The following is a 24,783-nucleotide window of genomic DNA, read 5'->3' as shown; positions in this document are numbered from 1 at the left end:
GGTCAGAGCCTGCTCTGGGACACACCGGCTGTGCCTTACATGCCCCTCCATCAGTTGCGATCCACGGAGATACACATCTAGCGAACTATCTGTGCTCACACCGGAGAAGAGGGGGCAAGGGAAGTCTCTAACCAAGGCCAAGGAGCTTGGAAAAGAAAAGAGAGCCTGTTTGACAGAATTTGGCACCCCACAGGACCACCACGAGCTTGGGCTGGCCAACCCCCGGAGCTGGGAGCTGGTCTCTTGCTTGGTTTCAATCACCATTTTCTCCTATGGAGTTTATGGATTTACAGCAGCAAATCCATCCCTTCCATAACGCCGATGATATGGAAGAGCTATGACAGGGATGAATTTGGTTGTATCCTCAACCAAAATGCATTCTGCAGCCAGATTGTTCAGCAATACAGCGTTAACAGGCTGGGCTGTCCAGGGTGCACGGGCTGGAAATCAGTTTATTCATGTGTCAGAAAAGGAGGTATTGAGAACTAGCCCTTGTTGTGAGGCAAACATTGCTCTTGATCAAGTAGAAGGTGCCAAAATAAATCCACTGCCCTACAGGAGCTCCAGTTAAGATGAATATTTATCTACGGTAGGAAGCTTATGCTGAGCTTTTTCCTGCCTTGTCACTGCTGTGTTTGCTTTAGAGGGCCAGAGATCACAGGGGAAAAAAATCACCCACTTATGGAGAATGGTGACTAAAGAACTGGTGCACGCTGACAGCATTTCAAGGAGAGCCGCCTCAGTTTTCAGGCTGAAATGTTTCAGCATGCTCAGTGAAGACAAGCCACTGGGCACGGCATTACCCAGCTTGCGCTGTCATGGCTACGGCCCACTCCAGCTCCTCTCCGACACAACGAGTCTTTGCCCAACTGAAGCTGTCTCACCTCACACCTTTTACTTTTGTTTTGACTGCACCGTGAGAGATTGTGCGCAGTTTGCAGCTGAGAATGCACTTCCATGGACAACAGAACTGCAGAAATGCCTTGATGCTTACCACCAGCTGAGCCAATCGTTCCCGAACCTGGGATTTTACATGTGGCTTTCCCCAAAAGGTTTCCAGAATCAACTCATTGTATTGAAAGAAATACCCTGAGCTGGACTAAAATGACAACTGTCCTTTCGCATCCCTTGGACTACACGTTTGGACACTCTATCTGAAGGCAAATTTTAAATGCTTAGAAGGAGCATTTTAACATGAGCATCTTTAGCTGACACTATCAGCAAACTCCAGCAAAGGGCAGAACATTCCTGTGTCGTGTTTTTCCAGCACGTAATTCCTGTTTCCCACAATAACATTTTTAGTAAAAAAAAAAAAAAAAAAAAAAAAATCCAAACGAAACCCCATAAAACCTACAGAATATGAAAACTTAAGACATAACAATAATGAAAAGATGGTACTGAGTATACTTGATAACGATGTACACTTCCAAACAAATCAATAGACTATGATGTAAACAAAACAGGAAGATAACACTTTAAAAACAAGACAAACATTTATCCATCGATAGTATACAGTAAACCAACAGTCCGCTGTGCAGCTGCACTTCTCAGGATGGTAGTCAGAAAATGATTAAGTGTGTTAAAGTTATGTGTTACAAAAGTCTATTATAATTTCCTACTGGTATATCTCGTATATCAGAGCGCTGTTTGTTAAGTGTTTCTATAGTGCTTTTTTTTTTTTTGTCTTTTCATTATTTTTTTTTTTTTTTGACATTCCCATTGCTCAGTTTTTGGTTAACATGTAGGCTGCAACAGGCTTACTGTAGAGGTGGTAGAGAACGAGAGAGGGAAGAGGGGATATATACAGAAAGGCCATGCGCAGCTTCCCACCAAGAAGTCCTGGTGCTCCATAATTTTACTGTTCAGAATTTCAACATGATCTGCTGCAAGGGGAAGAAAGAACAACAGAGAAAGAGTGAGAAGTTAGAGACACTCATCTATATTTTAATAAAAGCCACTCTACTAAGATACATTCACATCCAAGGGGTTGCCATTAGTGTGTTGCAGAGAGAAAACATGTTACTCCCTTCGTTTGCTGACGTGGGGTGAAATGGCCGATAACATTCTTGGCATCCTCTCTAATCTGCACTTAGGGCTTTCCATTTCCAGCACGCTCCACACACACTGACAAGGCAATTAGTGACAGAGGGAGGTGGGTGAATAATAAGCCTTATTTTTGGAGAGGATGGTAGGAGGGGCTAAGGAGGGGGCCAAAGGCATTGCTGGCCCCGGTTAGCTCCTGCTCCTTTCAGAGAGCACCACAGATTGTAACAAGAAAATCTGACCCTAAAGAGCCGTGACCCAGAGGCCTAGACGCAAATCACAGACACAGAAACCCTGTGCTCAGGGGATCCTCCTCTGGGAGCAAATGGCCTCTCTTGGGACGTACTTGTGAAAAGCCTCCCCTGAGGGACCCAGCGCTGGTCTCCTGCAGCCTGGCTGGCCAGCCTGGCTACCAGAGCCTCCTTAGCCCTGGTCATTCAGAACATCTTTGCTAATGGGGAGAGCTTGGTGTTCACCCCCATGTGGACAGGGGTCCATGGCCAAAGTTAGCATACATACGGTGCTTTATTAAGGTCAGCGGAAGTAAAGATCCGCTATCAAGATGAGTAACTTCTGCTGACTGTTAAAGATACCGTTAGTAAGCTGCTTACCAAATGAACTGCCACCATGTAAGTACTTGCCTGTTATACGTGACTTAAGGAAGAAATGGGTTGTAGGTCTGTGTATACTAAGTGGCCTGCACTGGGAAATTCTGGTGACCTCTTGTTGAATTGGCTGAACTGCTCTTTACCCTCTTGGAGTAAAAAAAAAATCCAGTGATGACCTGAAACCCTCAAGGGATTTTCTCTCATCAACATCAGCGAACGCCCCCGAAGAAAAGCAATGGCAAAATGACACTGCTGCTACGGCTGTGAAACAATACTCTGTAAGTCAAAGGAAAGGACAAACTCCTCCACCATTCCCACTCGGAGAAAACCAGCAGATGAGGGGAGCCCAGGATCTGCAGGCAGGGTGCAGGTTATGTTGCTTGTGGTATTCATCCTGGTCTTAAACACACACAAGGACCTCTGAAGAAACCCACGGTGAGCCAGGCCCCCAGTGCAGCTGAGCAGCAGGTCTCTGCTCAGTCTGAGCCAGCCTTGCAGGTGCACAGCAGCTGCTGCTGACCCAATGCTGCTTACCCCAGGAAAGGAAATATGCCACCAACAGCAGGAGAGAAGCTACACCTTTTCAGCTGACTCATTACCACAGCAGTTTGCCATCAACAGCACAAATCCCTGAGGCATCTGCAGGCAGGTGGGAGCCATGCAGAGCAAGAGTAACCTGTAAACACAGCTTCAGACTCAGGGGGATGCAAGAAGGGAGGCTGCCAACACCTCAAACCAGGTATTTTAGACGCCAGGAAACACTAGTTGTAATCCATACGGCTGGTCCATGCCTGTGCTGCAGCAGCTCAGTTTCTGTTGAGCTGGCAGAGTGTGCAGGCACTGGGGTCCCTCTGCCCCAGCCAGCCAGCCCCCTGCTCGGGGATGCCCTTGGACAAAGCAATCCACCATAAAGAGAAATACCAAAAAGGAACTTACTGTTCTATCGGGAACTTCTACATCTGTGAAACAAACATGCTGCTACTCAGTTCATCTACTGATAACTGGGATATCTACAGCAGAGAAAAAACAAAGAACACAACACATTAAAACATTGTCTTGAGATCCAGCTGCTCAGTCTGTCTTCAGTATCAGGTTAGCACGTACATCAATCTCTTACAAAACAGGATCCACTCCCAAGATGTCTTTTACTTCGCCTCACATTAAGTACAACGTAGCTGCACCACTACTGATGCCTTGTGCAGTAGGCAGTGATTATACCCAGATTTTAACTCCATAGACTACCCGTAAGACAGAAATGCCCTGAAACCATCTGGCTGAACCAGGACTCATACAGCCACAGAGCAACACTGCGCAGGAATTTCTGCTCTCTTCTCACCACCAGTACGAGTAGGAGTAAGACCTGCTCTACCTGAACATAACAACAAAGCACAGAAAAAGACCAGTGAGCTGTACTGCGAGCAGTAGAACACTGCCTAGGACTTATGCAAGGCCAAACTGACTGGAAGCCTCATGCCTTTGCACTAGCAGAAGTCTAGAGGATGCCCCCTGAGATACTGCTGATGTTTGGCACAGCGAACAGCCCCTACAGAACAAAGTGACACCCCGTTTTCTTTGCAATAGCTCTAAACCTGAGAGCATGACAAATCAAAAAGCTAAGGTTAGCACTGGGGGGGGTGGGGAATAAAAAACCCCAAGTGTTTGAAATGCCTCTGGTCTAAGTGGGAGAAGCTGTGGCACACCAAATTGTCAGGAAGCATCACTAGGACGGGTTGTGCATATACAGTTCAGGACTGGTGCGGAAGCAGCCATCACAACTCAGTATCCTCAGAGGAAAGTTTTGGAGAGAATCATGGCTCGGCAGACATGCATGGAATCCTGAACACTTATGACAGTGCTACGACAGCACGTACTGCACATCCACAGGCAGTTCTGCAGGGATGGGTGATGTGCTGCTGGGGTAACTGAGCTTCAGATTTGAGGGCCTGAGCCCCGACTGTGGGGGGTCTGGGGTAGTTTTGAGAGTCCAATCTTGCACAGGGGGGAGGCCACTTTGTGTTTCCACTTCCACTTTCCAGCCAGGACAGGACATGCCAAAATACCACTGGGAAGGATGCTCAGGGTGGTATTTCTGCTTGAGACTGAAAGCAGAAGCGCTGCAGCTCTTGTGCGACCGCGCTGGGAGGTTTGCAGCCCGGTTTCCAGGACCCGGGGTGAGGTGTGTGCTCGGTTTTGGAGGAGCATCTCCAACCCTGCCCATCGCCCATCCCTGCTGCGGCCCATGGCAGGCCCGGCCGGTGCCCCCTCACCGATCCCCTCTCTCACACACACACGCACGCACTCACACGCACACGCACGCCCGAGCCTGCGCCGAGCCGGGCGCTCCGGACCCCGCACAGGATCCGGCCCTCGCCCGGTCCTCAGATCTGAACACGTGAAAGAAAGCCATTGAAAGGGCCAAACCTGATTGGCGGTAGCTGTTGCAGCGAAGGGGACGCTGGTGGCAGGAGTTGTTGCTGCAGACACAGTGGTGGGCGTAGCACCGTGCATCATGGGCACTTTCGGAGGGGAACCATGGAAGCGACATACGGGAGGGTGGAGCGCATATATATAGATATATATTTTGGTTTGTTTGTTTGTTTTGGTTGGTTTAGGTAACCATGGCAACATGTGGTGGATTTGGGGGCGTGGCAGGAATCACAGCAACAAGCCATGTGACATCGTCATGAAGGACACATCGGGGCGCAGCATGCAATCACAGTGCAAAGCAAGACAGCGTTGGGAAAAAAAATAAACAAGAGAGAAGGGGAAAAGCCAATTACAATTATAATTAAGGAAAAAACCAAAACATTCTCAACACTTAGTACATTTATAAGCAGAACAATGATGTATTAGACTCCGAGGGGACACATTTCCAAAGGGGGGAGAGGGCGGGTGTGCTAGCAAAAGCCCACGTCAGCTCGCACCCGTGGGGAGTTAGACGCAGCCAGTGCGCGGTCCTCTGGCTGGGGACGTTTTGGCAAGCGCACCCTCCCGCCCGCCTGGGAAAGCTCGTCCCCTTCCCTCCCCTCCCCGTCCCCGCCAGCCGCCGCAGGTACACGATGCACTTGGCAGCAGCCCCCTCCCCGGGTTTGCTGCCCCGCTCTAGCAGTGACGATGTTCCGGGCCGGGACAGAGCTGGAGCACGGCACACGAGCGGCGGGCAGCCTGAGTGAGCTCTCCCCGGACACAGCGTGCTTCCTTCCCACCCCGAACCCTAGGGGATTTGGCAAAACGCCCCTCTTGCAGGGAAGGGGAGGGGGGGGATGGATGGAGAGGGGAAGGGACCAAGAGGGAAAAATACACAAAATGCATCTGAACAGCTACAGTTTGCAGAAGGAGCATCCAAAGGACAACGTGGCAGCAGGGAGCTTGGCAGCCTCCTGAAGCTGCTTGTGCCGCAGAGCACGGGGCTGGAGTGATGCTCTGGGGTACCCACGGGCATCCCCCAAACCCAGGGGGAATCTGTGGGGCTGGGGAGCTCGTGGGAAGGCCCGTCCATCCCCTCCGCCATGCGGCAGGGAAGCAGACCGGCCTTCCCCTCCGCTCCAGCAGCCGTGGCCCCGGGGTGTTTGAGGGCCTCAGCTCCCTGCCATGCAAGCGGTGTGTCCTCCCTGCACTACAGGGTTCAAGAGCAGAGTGCTTAGCCATTCCTGCCAAAGCTTTCAGACCTGCTCCCCAAAAGCCCTGCACCCTTCCCAGGCCTCCTGCTCATGCCCCTGGCCCTCTGGCTGAAGCAGGCATGCCTGGATGCTGGTACTCTTGTATAACCCTGGCTGGAGGATGAAAGCTCAGCTTTCACCCACTCTGCTCTGCCCAGCAGCTGCAGAGGGGAAGGTCCCTCAAAGACCTGCACAAGTTCCCAGTAAGACCTAGATGCTGAGCCTGAACATAGTGGATCCCTGCAGCACCCACGAGCATGTACTCAGCCCTGCCACCTCACTGCATCCTATGTGCACCAGCAGCAGCACCTCCTTACGGTCCCTTGTGCTTGCACACCTGACACTGCACTAGAGAGAGGAGTCTTCAGCCAATCCATGGTCTAAGCCCTGCTCTGGCAGAGGGGCTGACCCCAGATGTGCTCCTCCTTAGCACCTTTATTAAGCCAGTCTCCTAAAGTAGCCTCAGAAAGACAATCACGATTCCAAGCTCTAAGCCACCTGATGCCCGATACAAAACCTAAACCAACAGGATCCTTCCTTCGCCATTTCCTTTTGCTGGATGACTCAATGGCTTGTAAAGACATTTAAGTGACAAGTTTTTGTCTCTGCAGTAAAACTATACAGGGGTAGGAACACATCACCTTGGATTCTCTTATTAGTCACACGAAACACTGCACTGCACAGAAATTAAAAGGGATACAACCATTTAAGCCTCAAAGAAGACAGTGGATAGCCAGTCACACCACTCAGGCACCCAGGTTCTCACTGACACATACTAACTCGCAGTCTCTTTCAGATTAGGAAAAGTGGAGAAGTTTGTGTAGAGAAACCTACCAACGCTTGCAGTGGGTGTCATGCACAGAACTGACCCTGCACACCATGCATTGAAGCGTGGAAAGATGAACAAAAGGGATATTTCATTAGTGAAGCTTCAGTGTTAGATATCACTTTAACTAAAAAGCAGGTATTCTCTTTGCAGCATTCAGTATTTAAGCACATGCAAACAGATTCTGCATATCGGTACAGAAGTAGTTTAAACTCGGTTTTAAGAGATCATAGCAAACCAAATTAATTCTTGCATTTCTGGGGAGAATATCTTTCTCCTCCCAGCCTGGTATTGAAAGATTCATCTATCCTACAAAGCAGGGCTGTTTGGGGTTTTTTTGGTATCAGGTATGTCGATTTCTTTCTGATCATGTCAGCAGAAAACAGATTGCCCTTAGAGGAACATCACACTCATGTTAAAACCGACTTTCCAAAAGCAATTCACTCCTGCAAGCAGGCACTGGCGTTTCAAAGTCTCCAGTTCAAGCTGAAAGAGGCAGTTTTGTTCTGGACTTGAAACAATCGTAGTGACGATGCCATTTTCAATAGACACCCTGACTCCCCCTCTCCCTCCATGGGACTGATCTCTCAATAACTGAGCAGGAGACACCAGGAAAAGCAGCAGCTCACTTTGCTTCCCCTCCCCATGGTGTGAGCTGCTACGTGCCACTTCCCTGCTTCGCTTTCCAGAGCTCTGCAAAGGCTGAGACCACATCTGCAGTGTGATGCATAAGGGAAAATGGGGATGCGTAACATCAATTCATCAGAGATCCATGCTCTGATTGGAAATGTGCTGCTCTGCCCAGCACTCACGTCCCCAGACAGCACACAGACCTGTACGCATCAGCCCTGCATTAATTTCATTGCCATGAGACAAGAGCAAGGGGAGTGCTGGGTAAAGCCCAATCGATGGTGCGTGTCCTTATGACAACTCTGTGACCTCGAGGAAGAGGAGCGTGCAGCCAGCAAGGGACTTGGCATTCCCAAAGGTGTCAGTGTTTCCCAGAGAAGCATCTCATTTGGCACCCAGCAGATCTGCCAAAGGTCAGCTCAGCACATCCCCTCCAAGAGCACTCTGCAGAGAACAAGGAGGGAGGCTACTGCTTGCATCCCTCCGTCCTTCCATACAAGGCTCCACTTTCCTGGAAGAACACCTTGGCAGCTGCTGAGTTCTGAGTGTCCCCAAGTGCTCTCATAACAGAAAGGCCACATGAGGACAGGGTTTATAGGTCCCGGCTCTCTGGACTCACACCAGACACAGTTTGGTCTCACCATAGGACTATGTCTAAGGCTTTTCCCCTGACACCCAGAAGCAGCAAGGACAAGGTGCAGGTCCACTCTGTGCTCAGCCTGAGGGGCAGCCCAGACAAACACTCTGGGTATTTTTTAACATACAATCTGCCAAGTGAATACAGCATTAAACATTAAACACATGGGCTGCGCATCGTCTTAGGATGCTCTGCAAGGATCATAATGATACTAAAGTATGAGCTATCAACTCTGGAATATTCCTCCTTCAGCCACTTATACTAGTTCCTACCCTAAGCAGGTTTTGTCTACCACTTGGCTGCAGTGAGCAGAGGTTAACTGGCTAGTCAGCAGTCAGGCTGCCACCTCCACATTTCCACTCCAGTAGGAATGACGGAACTGCATCTTTCAATTTTACTTTGAGACCTTAAAGGTACAATGAGAGCTGGGAGTTAAATTGCTTTTAAAAAGCTCAGGCTATCGTACTGCTCAAAAGCCAAGCACGAGGGAAATATATGCCTTTAAAGAGGATTATGTCATTTGTATTGACTAAAGAGGAACTGTTCCCTCTATAAGCACCATGGCTGCTGGCATACGTAGGTCAGAGATAGAAGCTCAGAAAGATACCTGCAGCTTCAAGTGAGCAGGCATAGAGGTCCACAAGACATTTTAACATGAGTCCATAAGGGTGCTAGGCAGGAGTCAAAGAATTAATTTGGGATTAACCAGCTGAACCGTAAGGAGGAGAAACAGAAAGTATGAATTCCAGAAACATGCAGACATTTCTCTCAGTTGAAAAAACCCCAAAACCATAACCAAGAGGGCGAAGAAGGGCTCTTTAAAGTAAAAAGCTCTAAACTGTAGTAGGTGAGGTGGGGGGGGGGAAGGAAAAGTCAAACAACAAACATGAACTTTTCATCCATTTTTAACACGAAAACTACACCGATACTCTTGTGCTAAGGACTCTTACAAATCTGCTTATGAGCTCAATGCCTAGGTCATCAAAACGACAACTATGATGCTGGGAGCCACTTACCTGTAGGGATGAATGCAGGCTGTTGCAACTGCATGTTGGCTAGAGCCTGTTGGTAGTGGAAAACGCTTGGGTTAAAGACTGTGGTGGCACCATTGTTTTTTTCAAGTGCTGGCCTCTTTGGTAAAGGTTGAAGTGCACCAGGCGGCAGGGCCTGTGGATAAGGGAGTCAGTAAACACAAGTGGAGTGAAACAAGGGGCCCAGATGTAGACCAAGCATGCATTAAATCATCAGGGGGCCTGGCTGCAAATCACCTGCAACTGTGTCAACTTAGTGAGATGGGAAGGAGAAATGCAGCTAAGTCACAGTGGAAGCGGTAGGTGGAATCTATTCACTAGGTAAGCAGTTAGTAAATGCACCAGGAGGGGCAGAGTCCAGGAGGAGGAGAGGTGCTAAGGGAACTCTTCAGCAGGACTGTCTTGAGCACACAGGGAGAAAAAGGGTGAGGAGAAGGAAGGGGAGAGGTGATCACCTGGACAGGATACTATGAGGAGCAGTTGCAGGCAGCAAGCATTCAAAAACATACCAGGTAAGAGAAGTACAATAGATTTAAACCCAAGATCAGCGTGAGCAACAAATGCCATGGAAAAAGGGATGCTTGTCTTTTCAGCTCCTGCTTACATGTATGTGTGCACGTGTGGAAGCGTGCAGCCAACCCTGTGTGCGGGTAGTAAAGCACTAGGTGCTGCCAGTTACACGTGTAATGTTACATTCATAGTAAAACGCACTTCCACTTGTTAGTAGAGAGGCTGAGCAACATGGTCAAGAACAGGCCTGATCCTCCACTGCTCACACCAGTGGCACAGTTCAGCATCAGCTCATTTGGACCTGCTCCCACCCCCTAGAAGGTGGCCTCCACCAGTTCAGTGCTGCTCGCTTGTTACTAACAGTGCAAAAGCCGCTGAGAGCTCTCCTCTTTTTGCTCGATCACACCACCGAGCTTCTTCCAGCCTGCCAAACCTGTTCAGAGCTGGTAAAAAAGGCACTAACCCAACTCAGGAACTTTTCTCAGTTACTCATCATTCACCCAAGCATGTCTCAACAGCAAAGCAGTATGTCAGGTTCTCAGGAGACAGGAATGTTTCTAATGATTTACAGCTTTTCATTGTACCCGAGTAGAAAGCACGTTTTTTTCTGCACACTGTGACAGAAAAGGGTCCTTTTTAATTCTGCCCTGCAGCCCTTGTGCACATAACGCTCCCACTGACGTCAGGGAGCCTTATGCACGTGGAAGTCATGCACAATCAGGTTACTTCTGCCTGCTTGTTCTTATCATGGAGCAAAGCCATGGCTGAAATAGTGTTATCCCTCCTGTTTTCTGGGTTTTCTTATTAAGAGGTGACAGTGAAGGGCAGGCATGGAGGAGGTTTAGCTAGTGAAGGGTTGAGGCTGCAAACACACAGTATTCAGATGGAAGGACACAAGCAAAGGGATTTTCAAGTGTTACGAAGCTCAGCACACAACAGAATGTAAGTGAAAGCTTGCAACAGTTTGTCACCATCTAGAAAGAGGCTTCACTTTAATTTGCTATAGGAGACTGCTCATCTACGGAACGTTAAGCAAGAGACTTTCAGGCAAAACGTTACTCCATCCTATCTCCATTCACATGGTGAGTTTTGGATAGGTTTAATATTTACATGAAGAAAATGAGAAGAAACTGCATTTGCAAAACTGCCCCCAGACATGCACACATCCTCTGCTAATGCTACTAGGCATCAGTGCCAGCAGCAGGGCTTCATCTTCACAGATTTCTTCCAGCTAGTACCAAAAGACACCACTCAAACAGGGGACACCATCAGACTGAGACAACAAAGCCTTTTGCTTAAGATCCCCATTTTAGCACGAGGTCTTTTAGATACAGATCTAAGAGTTCCTATTTCTAGGTAAGCCCTCACTGACAACTATGTTAAATCCGACTCTATCTACATCTCGTCTACTTAATGGCAGCTACATGAGTGTTCCTCCAGGCACGAGGCAGAGCTGCAGCTTGCAGAGCCTGGAGTAGCTCCACATACATCAGAAGTGTTTTACAGGTTTACAGCGAGTAAGGAACTTGCTGCTTAAATCCAGGCTCCGTACGGTGCCCAATTGCTGAACATTCCTTTTCAGATGCTTTCAAAACCTGCCCCAGAAAAAACCCTGCTAATTATAGCAAAGCAACTGTGCCAGGTAGGCACATAATGACTTCTGAGTCCTTGCTTCTTGGCCAAAGGCTGTCGGCCACCCCAAAAACCCCATTATCCCCTAATGGCAGTGCCAAAAGCAGAACAACTGAAGGCTTTGAGACCTTACTGGGATGTACTGGCTCTCTACAGGACAATCCTGAGCCCAGCACTGCAGTCAGAGGGAGCACACAAATAAGCACCTGGCCATAGCGACATCAAGGCACAACAGACTACTCCATCACCATCATGGAATCACAGCCTCGTTTGTGTTGGAAGGGAGCTTAAAGCTCACCCAGTTCCAACCCCCTGCCACAGGCAGGGACCCCTTCCACTGGAGCAGCTTGCTCCAAGCCCCTGTGTCCAACCTGGCCTTGAACACTGCCAGGGATGGAAGTCAGAACTGCCCCCATTCTGGTTACCAACCCTCTCTTGTTACTCTTTTGCAAGACAAGGCCTGGATGACATGCTTGCAACAAACAATTCAATAACCTCAGAGCTATCCTCCCATTGCTATGTCCTGGGAGCAGATCCCACTTCCACCCCTTTGCACATAGGGAAGAGGGGCTGGGTCCGCATCTGGCTGCTTCAGTCCAAGGCACAACAATACAAAACGACCTGTGCGAGGGCAGAGGCAGCCCCCGCTCCCTGGCATGCAGCAGGACCAAGCTGAGCAGCTTCCTCTGAAGATTACACACGGCTCTTATCACCGCTGTGAGTCCTTCTCTGGCGCAGCCTTCCTGAAGGGTTCAGAGGAGGTGACAGACTCCAGCAAGGCAGTGGCAAACCTTCAGATGCTTCAGGACAGGAAGGCTAGTAAAAGTAACTTATCTGATGGGCTTTTGTTCAGTGGGGAGGTCAGGAGGGGAAGGGAGCTAAAGGGCTTTCCCAGTCTGCTCAGAGAGGCAGCTCTTGGGGAGGGCAGAGAGGCAAGATCCAGGTCACTGCCTGTGCTGGCTTTGGGGCTGTCTCTGTGCCAGCTATAAGCAGTGAGGAGCGAGAGGCTCTTATGTCATCTACAGCTTTAATTCCACTGCTGCTGATGTGACAGTTGGCTGAGGGTTAATTAGCAGGCAGAGAGCAGAGGGTGGCAATGGGCTGGGGAGGGAGACAAGCACAGGGACCAAACCAGCAAGCAGAGGTGTCAAGAGAGAGCAACGTTTGGGGAGGCAAAGAGAAAACAAACAAACAAACACGTGAACGCATTATACAATGTATTAAGAAGACATGGAACAGGCTCACAGCTGTTTTCATGGAACCCCAGCCTGGTTTGTGTTGGAAGGGACCTTAAAGCTCAGCCAGTTCCAACCCCTGCCACGGGCAAGGACCCCTTCCACTGGAGCAGCTTGCTCCAAGCCCCTGTGTCCAACCTGGCCTTGAGCACTGCCAGGGATGGGGCAGCCACAGCTTCTCTGTTTCTATTTTTCTCTGTTTTGAGTGAGTTTCTGAAGTGAGGAAATGCCACTGTGGGAGACGTGCTCCAGAGCTGCTCCACTGCCTGCTGCAGTGGGTCAGGAGCACTCAGGGATCAGCACCTACAAGTGGACTTGCAGCCCTAGTTCTGCAGCTCCGCACCATGCAGAGGTCAGCAGGAGTGCTCATGGCAAGGGCACAACCACCAGGCAAGAAAGAAGGTTCAAGCACATGCTTAAGTCCCACCCTAAACCGGGGACTGAGCCTGTCCCAGTCCATCTGCCTGCACCACAGTGACCTCAGCCAAGCAAGAGTAAAGCTACTGCTTGTGCATGTCACGTAAATGCAGGACTGGGTTCCTCAGAAATCCCTTCTGAGTTTGGATTTGAAGTAAACCCAAATCTATTTCAGAATGAACACCCATTTTTCTGGCATATGTTTTTTGATCCAAGACACCCAGGCACCATTCTTCCCCTTATTAAAGTCTTACTCCTCAACAGGTACAGTAAATGCATCAAACCTTGAAAAGTCAATGAATAATGTAAGCTGTTTTGGTAGCAGGGGTGATGCAACAAGCCATCAATAAATATTTTAAAGGTTCTAGTTAGCAGCATACAAATAAGGTTAATCACATTTTTAACAGAAGCCAGAAGCATGAATAAAACATGTGTTGGCTTTGGTCAAGTAGCAGTGCCCTACATAATGAGTGAAAAGTAAAGATCCAATTGTGAAGAACACAAAGAGTTTCATTTCAGAAGGCTCTTTTTCAACGAGACCTGGGCTCTTGTTTCAACAGTCATAAAAACAGGCGGAAATCTCATAAATAAACTGCAGGACAAATAAATCCTGAGTATAAATGGGCTCTTCAAATTACATTCCAGGTAACACTTGTGCTACAAGGAGAGCAGTTGTTTAATTCCTAGAATCATCCTGGGTTTGCATTCTGCTTCCCCATGAATACAAAGCAACCTCTGCTTCTACTGTCTTTGAAAAAGAGGGGTTTAGAAAACTTTTAGTGACCTGCATCCAAAAGGAGACAAGAACCTTTTTAATAAGAGTTGCATATAAAACCATAATGACAGAAGAGATGAGGCTGGACGGGACTCCTAGAGACCATCCAGACCAATGCTTTGTTCAAAGCCGGGTCAACTAGAGCAGCTTGCTCAGGGCTGCAGCCAGGCGGGTTCTGAGGATCTCCAAGGATGGAACAGCCTGTTGCAGTGTTTGACCACCCTCATGGTAAAGAAGCTAAAATGGAATTTCCTGAATTCCCCTTTGTGCCCATTGCCTCTTGTCCTTTCACTGGGCACTACAGAGAAGAGTCTGTCTCTGTCTCTTTACCTCCCCCATGAGGAATTTATATATGCGGGTAAGATCCCCCTGGGCCTTTTCTTCCCTCCCCATGCTGAATATCCCAGCTCTCCCACTGCTGGAATAAATAGGTGCTATTAAACCAAACTCAACAGAATGGCAAACACTGGCTCCAGCTGGGAATTTTATCTGGTCAGTCTTCCTTGACTCATTTTCCCAGTTGTAGGTGTTAGAGAAGTCACGATTCAAATTAAAATGCAGGTGGGACCATCTCTACCAGGTCCCAGGTACCAAATGCGCCAGGAGGTCACCCTTGGTTGGAGCCTTGTAATGTCACTAAGGTACCTGGCATGAGTTTGCAACCTCAAACAACTGACACCTTGTCTGCTTTTAAGTCAGTGGACATTCTGCTACTGACTTCAATAGGCCAGGATCTCCCTGTGAAAGATTTATTATGGGATGGGCAGTCTTTGCTTTCCTTGTGTACTGAAATAGCTGAACTGACACCTACAACTTAGCCAGGGAAGATGCTGGTTCCAAGTGTTGTGTTCGTGCCATGTCACGATGTCATGTCAGGGTTTGCCCACGGGGTTTGCCACCACGTCTCTAACTGACAGGCTGCACTGTGTCACTCTGGCCTTCATGCTATGGTGAGCACACTTCATGCTATGGTGAGCACATAGAAGGGATGAAGAGAGGGATTCTGTACTGCACATGTTCTCAGTCACCCACTTACAAAGCACTCTGTTTTCCCCCAAACACCACACGTGACACAACCGAAATCTCTCAGTGATGTTAATACAGCTTGAGAAGAACTCACGCTTACCATTGCAGCTGCAGCTGTCTGGTTCACCTGGTGTTGAGCTGCCTTGATTTTGGCTTGCAGGTGTGCAGGGGGATGAAAGTACTTGCATTTCTCCCTAGAGCATCGACCTTTGATGTAATCCATGCAGACTGTGACAGTGTTTTCATTTGTGTCTATCATTGCGATATCTATGGGGTGAGCGTAGCGGCAATCGTTCTCACCACGCGTGCAATTCCCACGCTGGAACTCCCGACACACCTTCAAAGGAAGTCACAGTGAACATTAACTTACTCCTCAGCCTGAACATTAACTTACTCCTCAGTCAGTGTTTGAAACACGGAGTATCAGTGCAATTGGCCACATTAAACCACGTGTGTATTCTACACCCATGCTTAGGCAGCACATAGACCAACAGTCACAGGCGTAACTGGTGCTACTCACAACTGGTTCAGGGTATGAAAACCCCCACGACATTATCAGGGCCTATTGCCAAGCACAAGGGAAATGCAGAACTTGTACAGAATGGAAAACCACCTCAGGAAGTCAACGCTGTTTTACTAAAACTTCTGGAGCTCAGGATTTCTCCCCTGCCTCTAAAGCTTAAACGTTACAACTCTGCCACTTGTGTTTAACACCTGGGTTATGTGTTTCTTATGCAGCACGCTCCTGGGTAGACCCTTTCATTCTAAACATCCATGCTGCTGCTATTTGCAATGAGTACGTATTCCAAAATATGAGTAGCCTCTTTCACATAAATAATCTCACTGTCCTCCACAATAAAAGAGTAGCACTTGGGACAGTTCATTTGATCACACTGCAGTGTGCTCGGGAGGTGCTGCCAGATCTGCTGGCTTTATGAATATCCTGAAGATCCTCCTAAGTTATGACCACTGAAGCATCAAAAGCAGAGAAAAAGGTTTCCTTGTCTGAGGAACTGAGGGGAATTGCTGAGGACTACAGCTGGTGGTGCAGGTTGTGTACTTGTGCACTGTAAGACTGAGTGTGGAGAAGGGTGAGCTGTCAGCGAGGCGACAGAAAGAACGTAACACAAACCAACGTGCTTTGAAATGATACCCTTCCCTGTGTTATAATTTACACCTGCTGGGATCTCTGAATTCAGGTCCTCAGCCTTTATATCCTGCGGAGCCTCTGCTTAGGGTTTGAAAGACATTTGCAACTCCTCCAACACTAAGTCCCAGCAAGTCCAGCCAAGCGTGGGGAAGGAGAGACATCTTTCCAGTGCCCCGTGCTCGCAGCTCCCAACAGTGCAACGCTGAAAGCTTTCTGTATAAGCTCAGTAAAGCCACCTCTACACAAGGGAAGTGTCTGGTACTTCCAAATCGGCTCCCAGTCAGCTCAGTGAAAGGGCAAACCATCCACTTGCATTTTTAAAGCACAGAAAACAGCAATCCCAGCCTGCTCCAACACCCACGGCAATCACAAGAGTATTTCCAAATTCCCAGTGACTTTCAAGGATTTGCGATCAGGCCCTGCATGCCAATCTGCTCAAGCATAGAGGAGCAGCCCTGTGTTAGGAAAACTGCAAGTTAAACTCTGCACTGTGCTGCATCAAGTCATTCTAGCAGAGAGCAGCAGCTGGGACCACATGTCCTGTTCATTCCCATCAGCAGCATCATATCAGACATCCAAATACCTCCAGCTTATCCGTACGCATCAGTTTCTGCCCAGCAGAGCCTCCTGGCACTGTAACAGTAGGATTTCCAGAAACCAGGACAGGAGTATTTGGTAACAGCTCTGCAGGAACCAATCCCATCCCAGGAGAAACATGACTCAGGTAGGGACTAAAAGCCATCGTGGGGCTTGTTGCAAGCGATGGAGTCACAGGAAACGTTGTCTGGGGATGGAAAGAAGAAAAACAGAACATGAGTTAAAAAGCTGTGTCTTGGATTACCCACCAAAGCCTTGCATCAAATCAATCCTTTTAGACAATTTGATTTGCAGTATCAGATGCTGGGCTCTCCAATCTATTCATCTACCACCGTTTTCCTTGTGATCCATTCGCTCCTCCTGACTCACAGATAGTGACTCATAGGAACACAAGGCATCTTTATTTGTCAGATCAAAGCATATTGATGATCTTTACAGTTTAATGACACAATTAAGGATTTCATGCCAGCAATTACGGCAGGCCCAAATTAAACAGACTTCTCATTCCCAAACAAATGTCTCGGCTTCTGGATGTCTACACTGCAAAGCTGTCCCCATATGGGTGCCCCAACGTAAACTGCAGCTGCACAACCTGGAAGGAAATAACCCCATCCACGATTTCACAGGACCCCAGAGTGGTTTGGGTTGGAAAGGACCTTAAAGCTCCTCCAGCTCCAACCCCTGCCCCGGGCAGGGACCCCTTCCACTGGAGCAGCTTGCTCCAAGCCCCTGTGTCCAACCTGGCCTTGAGCACTGCCAGGGATGGGGCAGCCACAGCTTCTCTGGGCACCCTGTGCCAGCGCCTCAGCACCCTCACAGGGAAGAGCTTCTGCCTAAGAGCTCAGCTCAGTCTCCCCTCGGGCAGGTTCAAGCCATTCCCCTTGGCCTGTCCCTACAGGCCCTTGTCCCAAGCCCCTCTCCAGGTTTCCTGGAGCCCCTTTAGGCGCTGGAGCTGCTCTAAGGTCTCTCTAGAGCCTTCTCTCCTCCAGGCTCCACTGCCAGCTCTGGGTTACAGTTAAAGCTGCTCCTGTTTGCAGGCCCAGGTGATGCTGTCCTTGGTAACTACAGCCTCTACTCGGCCATAAACACAAGTGTGTTTACAGAATGGCCTGGGGTGTATTTTCTGGTCACACACATCATCCCCTCCTTGCTTTTGTTTTGGTACTTTTAGTCCTGGGGGCTTCTAAAAGGAACCACACATGGACGATGTGTGCATCTTCATCCCTTCATACCCTGCTTGTTGCGATCTGAATGCAGCCAGCCCACAGGAAGAGCAGCCAAGCTGTTCTGATCTCTCTTCAGCTTAATGATGGCCTCTTCCTAAGGTCAGAGTGACAGCAAACAGCTCCTGAGCTGATGGGAAAGGGGATGACAGGTCACTGCCAGCACATGTCCCTCTTTCTATGCCTCAGCGAGGAGACAGCCTCCTGAATCAGCAGTGTTGGGCACTTCAAGTGTAGCAGAATAATCCTCTCCCTGGCAGAGATTCCCAATTTCCCTTCTTTTGAGTCCAAAGTAAAACCTGTTTCAGCTGATGGGAGATTTTAACCATTAAACCCAGAGATCCTCCAGTTCATGGCCCTTTATGAACTAATTCTCTTCCCTCTTTCAGTTCGCTGTGGCTCCCAGACACGTTACACCTTCTGCTGCTGGAAAAGCTCTGTCAGGATCTTCAATCACAGTGGCTCCATGAACACTTCATTGGACTGGTTTCTTTTGTGCATGTACCAGCAATTACAGTGACATCTGCTGAGCTTCTGTCACCATTTGCCCTGCAAATGCTCTTTTAAGGAGCTCCTTCAGCCCAGCCAGTCTGCACAGGGTTAGCCTAGGGCTGGCATGTCAGCCCTTCTTTTATGCACCTGTAGCAGACCTTGCAGCACGTGTGGCTCGCACAAATACGTGGGCAAATCTACCCTATGTTTTTCCAGCATCTAATAGAGAAGGAGCCTGGGTAAGGAGTCAGGAGCTGTAAGGAGGAAAGGGGGATGTTTAGAGCCATGGAGCTTGTTGTCCCAAGTACCAAGACAGACCATGACACAGCTGATTTTGTTAACAAACCAGAAGCTGCATTCAGTTTGCTCAGCAGAAAGTGTGCTAAAGCTGGAGAGCAAACACAGCATGGGTGAGAGGAGAAAGGCTGGGGTGGTGCCCAATGCAAGCACTGCCTCAGCCAGGATATGTTGATTCCCAGTTACCTCAGACCCTCCAAAGGGAAAGCCTGAAAATGAGAGACCCAGCATAAATGCAAAGGTGTTGATGGCCTGAAGGAGGGCAGACAGGGTGCTGCTAAGCAGCTACACATGGAGAGCACAAAAACACCAGCCCAGTGGCAGCTTTTATTACAGTCTGGTGATAGAAATGTAGAAGATAAAGATCTCGCACTGACAAGGATGAAGGCCCCGAGATTGCAAGCACAATTGATGCTGGTCAGTAAAAGAAAGAAACCTGTGTTCCCTCCAATGCAACTGCATGGGGCTGGCTGTAAAACCACCCTCTAACATGAAGGCTGAGCATGCCAGAGTGAAACCAACCAGCCAAAGCATCAGCTACCTACTGCCACAGATGCTTGCTTCCTCAACTAGATCACAAAGACACACTCCCAGCTCTAAAGATCTCTCCTTTATGGGCTGCTGTAGTCAGGTGTTAATGCCCCACAGCACCGTCTCCTGGCAGACACCAGGCTCCAGGTGGGCCAGGGCACATGTGTTTGTTCATTCCTAGCATGTCTTTGACTAGAGCCTGAGAGATGGATGGCTTTTCACTGCATGGAACAAATGCATGCCCCAACCGCCTGCTGAAATCTGCTCCAGCACTTGTTCCAAGCATCACTGCCCAAGCAAGTTGCTCACTCTGTGCGTCAACCCTGCCATCAGCACCAAGGGGTGGCAGCAGGGTCCCACTGCCCCACAGGGGACAGAGGTCTTGGTTACAGGCTGGGGTGTCTGCAGGGACATAGCTGATCACAGCTGGCAAGACCCTGACAGGAAGAAAAGATCACTGAATCCCAGAACCAACCAGGGTGGAAAAGTCCTTTCAGCTCCTCCAGTCCAACCGCTCCCAGCCCTGCCAAGGCCACCCCTGCCCCATGGCACTGAGGCCTCGTCTCCACGGTGTGTGAGCACTTGCAGGGCCGGTGCCTGCAGCCCTGCCCTGGGCAGCCTGTTCCAATGCTGAGCACCCTCTGGGGCAGGAATTGTTCCTCAGCTCCATCTAAACCTGCCCTGGTGCAGCTTGAGGCCGGTTCCTCTTGTCCCATCCCTTGTTCCTTGGGAGCAGAGCCCAGCCCCTCCTGGCTCCATCCTCCTGGCAGGCACTTGTAGGGAGCCATCAGGTCCCCCCTGAGCCTTCTCTTCTCCATCTGAACCCCCCAGGTCCCTCAGCCGTTCCCCATCACACTTGGGCTCCAGGCCCTGCCCCAGCTCCATTCCCTTCTCTGGCCCCGCTTCAGCACCTCAGTATCTCCCTTGTAATGAAGATGATGAAGAGCCTGAAAACAAAGAGGGAGGGAACAACACCCCAGGGCAGCAGCAAAGGCAGCTGCAGGCAGGAGTGGAGGCACCATCACTGTGCTGTACCCATCTGCCTGCTCAGGAATAGCTAATGTCAGCACCACACACAGCAGCCACTGCCCTGCTCCACCGGGTCAGGTTGAAGCTTGTGCTGAAGCATCTCCATGGCCAGCTCCAAAGGTCTGTCCCACACTGCTGCAAAGGGATAAAGCAGAATGGAGTGGGTAACAGGCCCAGGGCGCAGCACTTTTGGCATATCTGAGAAACCATGTAGAGCACTGACCAAAACGGCTCTTGTATCAGTGCCAGGGCCCAGCTCTATCTACCTTCAACATGACTTTTACAGAGTCAACAGAGACACAACCAGCCCAGAGAGCTTCCAGCCCAGCTCAACCAGCATTCAAGGTGAATCTGGACTTCCCAAAGTCAAAACTTTACTGGAGTCTTCCTACTTGGCACCATCCTTGTGGCCTCTTCAAGGTCTCTGGCAGACAACTACACCATGCTGAGCAAATACTGTGCCCCGTGCCCTTGGCAGCCTGCTTTGGAAGTGCTGGACGAAGCAGTCTGTTTAAAACTGCATCTCAGGCACCATCCATGTGACTGCACTAACGCTCAGCAGCAACACCACAGAGCAACCTGAGACCTCAGAGGGATGAGCTCCCCGCAGCAAACACCAGCTCACAGCCAGCGGGCTCTGGGTCAGCACCACCTTCGCTAAGCACCATCAGCAGGGTGCAGGCTCCTGCGGCAGCAGCACGGTGAGCTCTTGCTGGTGATGTGAGAAGGGCTGGTGGTGGATGCTGAGGTGCAAGCTCACAGACACATGCGTTCGGTGCCAGCTCAGGAAGGGGGTGACACGCTGCTGTGCCGGGTGCCGCTGCGGGGTGTGGGTGATGGCTTGGTTTAACTCAGTAACTTTAGTGGTGAAAATGCCCTCTAAAACATCCAAGCGTTCAGCTACCGCTCGGTGCTCTTGAGCACGCTGTTCCCAAGCTCGCTGTTCCCAATCTCGTCCCTGGCACGCGTCCCACTGAAGCAGGCATCCAGTTGATCAGCTTTCTGATCACATGGGATTTGCTCTGCTGCTGCATCAGATACAATGCTTCCTGCTTTGAAGACTCTCCTGTGTAGCCAGGAGGAGGCCCCACCCTGCTCATTTAGAGGGGAAAAACCTTCTCAGAGCCTGTTTCCACCAGCAGCATCTTTGGGAATCAAAGGCAGTTGGGAGAGCAACCTCTTGCTTGTCCTGAAAGTGGTGTGGAGCCAGTTGGGCAGCAGGAGTCAGACCCAGAGCTGGTTTACCCTCAGCCAAGTGTGGGAAAGCAACAAGGGAGCAGTCCCTGCAGAACAAAGGTTTTACTTCTCTCCTTTGCCCATGTCTCCCTCGTGGCATGGTGCAGAAACCAGAGACCTTTCTCATCAGACAAGTTACCTCTACAATGAGAGCATGAACCAGATTCAGTCTCAGAGGTGATTTAAAAGGCAGAAGTGAAAAGGCAGGCGTGAACTGGACCTGCAAGGCTGCAAAATAGGAAGATGGGAACTTTCCAAAGAGGAAATCCCAAAGATGTTTTGAATCGCCACAGCTAAAGAGCGTCCACTCGGAATTCCCCACAGAGGAAAACCCCGAACAGGAAGGGTTTGCTTCTGGAACAGGGTAAGGAAACGAGTGCTACCGTTTTGTGGGAATTCAGGATTTCTCTCTGATGCGCACGTACTTTGGGACTCCAAGAAAGAGGTGCAAAGATCCCAGCAGATAAGAGCTTCAGCAACTGTTGTTGGGACATCCCTAGGAAAGCGCAGGCTGGTGCACAAGCTGTTATGCCTTCAGGCTATGAGCGTCCTCTCAGCATCCAGCCAGACCTCCTGTGGCACAGCACAAGGAACCTCACCCGACAACTGCACCTCCAGTGCACACTGCCCCAGGAGAGATACTGAGCCCCAGCTTTAACTGGAGAGCTCCTCCTCAAGCTCTCGGTTGAAAACATGCAGTTATTTATGTCAGCACCAGGGAGCTGCTGCAAGACCTCTGACATTTCTTAAAATACACATCATGGAAGACCCAAACTCAGCTGGCAAATGTCACCCCCCTCGATACACCAACCAGCAGAGCCAAGCCACCCTCTCCCTGGTGTAACAGGGCTCTCCAGCCTCCAAACCTGTTCTAAGTGATAAGCAAAACCAGGGACAGGCAGCGAAGGCTTCTCTGAACTACCTGCTTTGCAAACAATCATATCCCATAGGCTTCTGCCGTGACCTGAAGAGAAGCAAATCTCTCCTCTGTTAGTACAGAACAGCATTGCTGTGAAAGGCAAGTGACAGGGCTGTGACATTAGCACAGCTCTCTGCTGGGATGACTGCAGTGAAATGGGTCTCACACCCAGGCATAGAAAAAGTATTAAGGTCTGGGTAGGATTCATCTTCCCCAATTTTAGCTCAGCAGTACAATGCATCTAGTCCAAGGGAGTCAGCTGGCCTCTTGGAAGAACTCCAGCATCCTCACCCCAATGTAAAACAGATACTCAAAATAGGATCCATTGGAATTGAGCCACTCACGCCTTCTGGAATGGATGTGAATTAACTGGTCAAACATCATTCCCTTCCACCTGATGCCCTGAACCTCACAGCTCCTTAGTAACCAGAGCAAAGGAGCTGTGAGCAAGAAGATGCCACGGTAGCATCAGACATCCCTCCAGAAGATGCTGCGTGACAACTGCCCAGGGCTGGGGCCTCATGAGCAAACAGGACGGACACATGGAGCACTGCGACCTCGACTCACTGCTGGAACTCACAATGGGCTGTAGCTGGGCACCTGGAAGCATGAACTGCATCTGCTGAGCGAACATGGCTGCGGCTGTCTTCTGCTGGATCAGGTTGTTGCGGCCGTTTATCTCGAGCTGTGTTTTCAAGTGGGGGGGAGGATGGAGATATTTGCAGTTCTCTCGGGTACACCGGCCCTGGAAAACACAAGGAAACAGCATTTCAGGGCATGTGACACACGGGGCGGGCACACAAGTTTAGTTCTGGGTTGTTGGAGTTACTGCACCAACACAAGCATCTGAGCTGAGGCGGTTTGGTGGCTGCTGTTCCTCTTCTGTGATTCTTCTATAGGCTTAAGTGAAGAGCAACATGACTTCTTCTGAAGTAAGACTAAGCCAGTGCTATCAAGCTGCACCCAGAAGCTGAGCTTCCTGATGTTACTGTTGTAAAATCCCCAGTCTAACACAAACACCAGTGTTTGCAGAAACCAGCGGCAACAGCTCCAGAAACAACACCCGAAATTCCATTTCTTGTGTGGGCTGTTTCCCTCCCTCCCAACACCAGACCTGACATCAGACAGTGAGAAACGAGTGCCTCCAGCACTGCCCTGGCTGTATCACCCACCCCACACTTCCTCACATCTGTGTAAAGTGGCACCATGCAGCTGGCGGGTGCTCGGACTCTACTACAAGGTAAAAAACCTGCATTAATCTGGGAGGAGGAGACTCAGCAGCACTGGGCAGGTTTGGGTCATTCTTTTCATGGCAGCTTTTCCAGGTCCCCCTAAAGCCCTTCCCATCCCCTGGGACCCATCAAGACCCAGTATCCAGGCCCAAAGCATTCTGCAGCATCCCACCTCCACCACTGCTGCAGTGCAGCGGGGTGGCCATGGCCACGCAGCTGCTCTGTTCTCAGCTCCAGTCTTCAAGGGATTAACACATCAGCCTTAGAAATCCCTCCTGGTTGACCTTGGCACAAACGCTTTGGGTTGGGAAAACTGCAATTTCTACCAAATTTGGAATAAATGTGTGTGGATGTTTCTGCACTGCAGGAAAGGAGAAGACGAAAAAAAGAGCTATTGGTTTTTACAGGCCCTTCTTCAGCTGGAAAAGGGCTGTTATTCCTACTGAGATTCCGCCTGTCACCGCCACCAACCACCCCAGCTTGCTGTGAAGCTTTGTTCTACATTTTAATCAAGGCAGAGTTTGTTTAATTCCAACAGGGGGTTCTGCAAACACGATGTGTTTATTACCAACAAGAAGTGCCCATAAAGCACGACCTTGGTGCTGCAGAGCTGTGAGCAGAAACCACTGCTGCAGTGCTGCTGGTTTCTGTGAGGAGCTGTGTCTGCAGGACCTGAGCCCTGTGCAGATGCTGCTGCAGAGCATGTGAAGTGCAGCACGGCTGTCGTCAGCCTGCCAGGGCTCTAGGAAAGCTGAATCACTCAGATGCAAACCCACACCTTCAGCCCAGCTCCTCCTCACCATCATTTTGATCCTGAGCATCATCAACCACTGTTCCACCGGGGCAGCTCAGGAGCCACAGCTGAGCTGGGTTGCTCACCAACACCACAGAAGGTTCTTCATGTCTCAGACAAGGAGTTTTAGGAACTGATGATGTGAACACAGAGTGCTCCCAGTTCACACATCCAGCTACAAAACAGCTTCCAAGAGGTCTCGCTCTAAAGTAATGGGCATCTCTGGTACCCTCTGAACTCCAGCACTGGTGGGGT

General features: G+C 49.8%; 1 protein-coding gene across 12 annotated transcripts in view; it reads right to left on the bottom strand.

The window, feature by feature from the left end:
* Positions 1–1,308: 1,308 nt before the first annotated feature.
* Positions 1,309–24,783, bottom strand: part of MBNL3 (muscleblind like splicing regulator 3) — a 74,584-nt gene continuing 51,109 nt past the window's right edge. For 8 of the 12 annotated variants that reach the window (XM_065689817.1, XM_065689819.1, XM_065689818.1 and 5 more), the window contains 7 exons: positions 23,084–23,248; positions 16,763–16,963; positions 15,130–15,366; positions 9,420–9,570; positions 5,073–5,167; positions 3,588–3,661; positions 1,309–1,883 (listed from right to left, as the gene is read on the bottom strand). In XM_065689817.1, coding sequence (XP_065545889.1) covers positions 3,605–3,661; positions 5,073–5,167; positions 9,420–9,570; positions 15,130–15,366; positions 16,763–16,963; positions 23,084–23,248 — 906 coding nt within the window. In that variant the 3' untranslated portion in view covers positions 1,309–1,883; positions 3,588–3,604. The remainder of the gene's footprint in view (positions 1,884–3,587; positions 3,662–5,072; positions 5,168–9,419; positions 9,571–15,129; positions 15,367–16,762; positions 16,964–23,083; positions 23,249–24,783) is intronic. The other 4 variants (XM_065689825.1, XR_010614926.1, XR_010614925.1 and 1 more) reach the window with 4 other exon arrangements.

This window comes from Lathamus discolor, chromosome 9, assembly GCF_037157495.1.
Source record: "Lathamus discolor isolate bLatDis1 chromosome 9, bLatDis1.hap1, whole genome shotgun sequence".
NCBI lineage: Eukaryota > Metazoa > Chordata > Aves > Psittaciformes > Psittacidae > Lathamus > Lathamus discolor.
The sequence above is the reverse complement of the archived record's forward strand: the minus strand, read 5'-3'. Positions and strand labels throughout refer to the sequence as shown.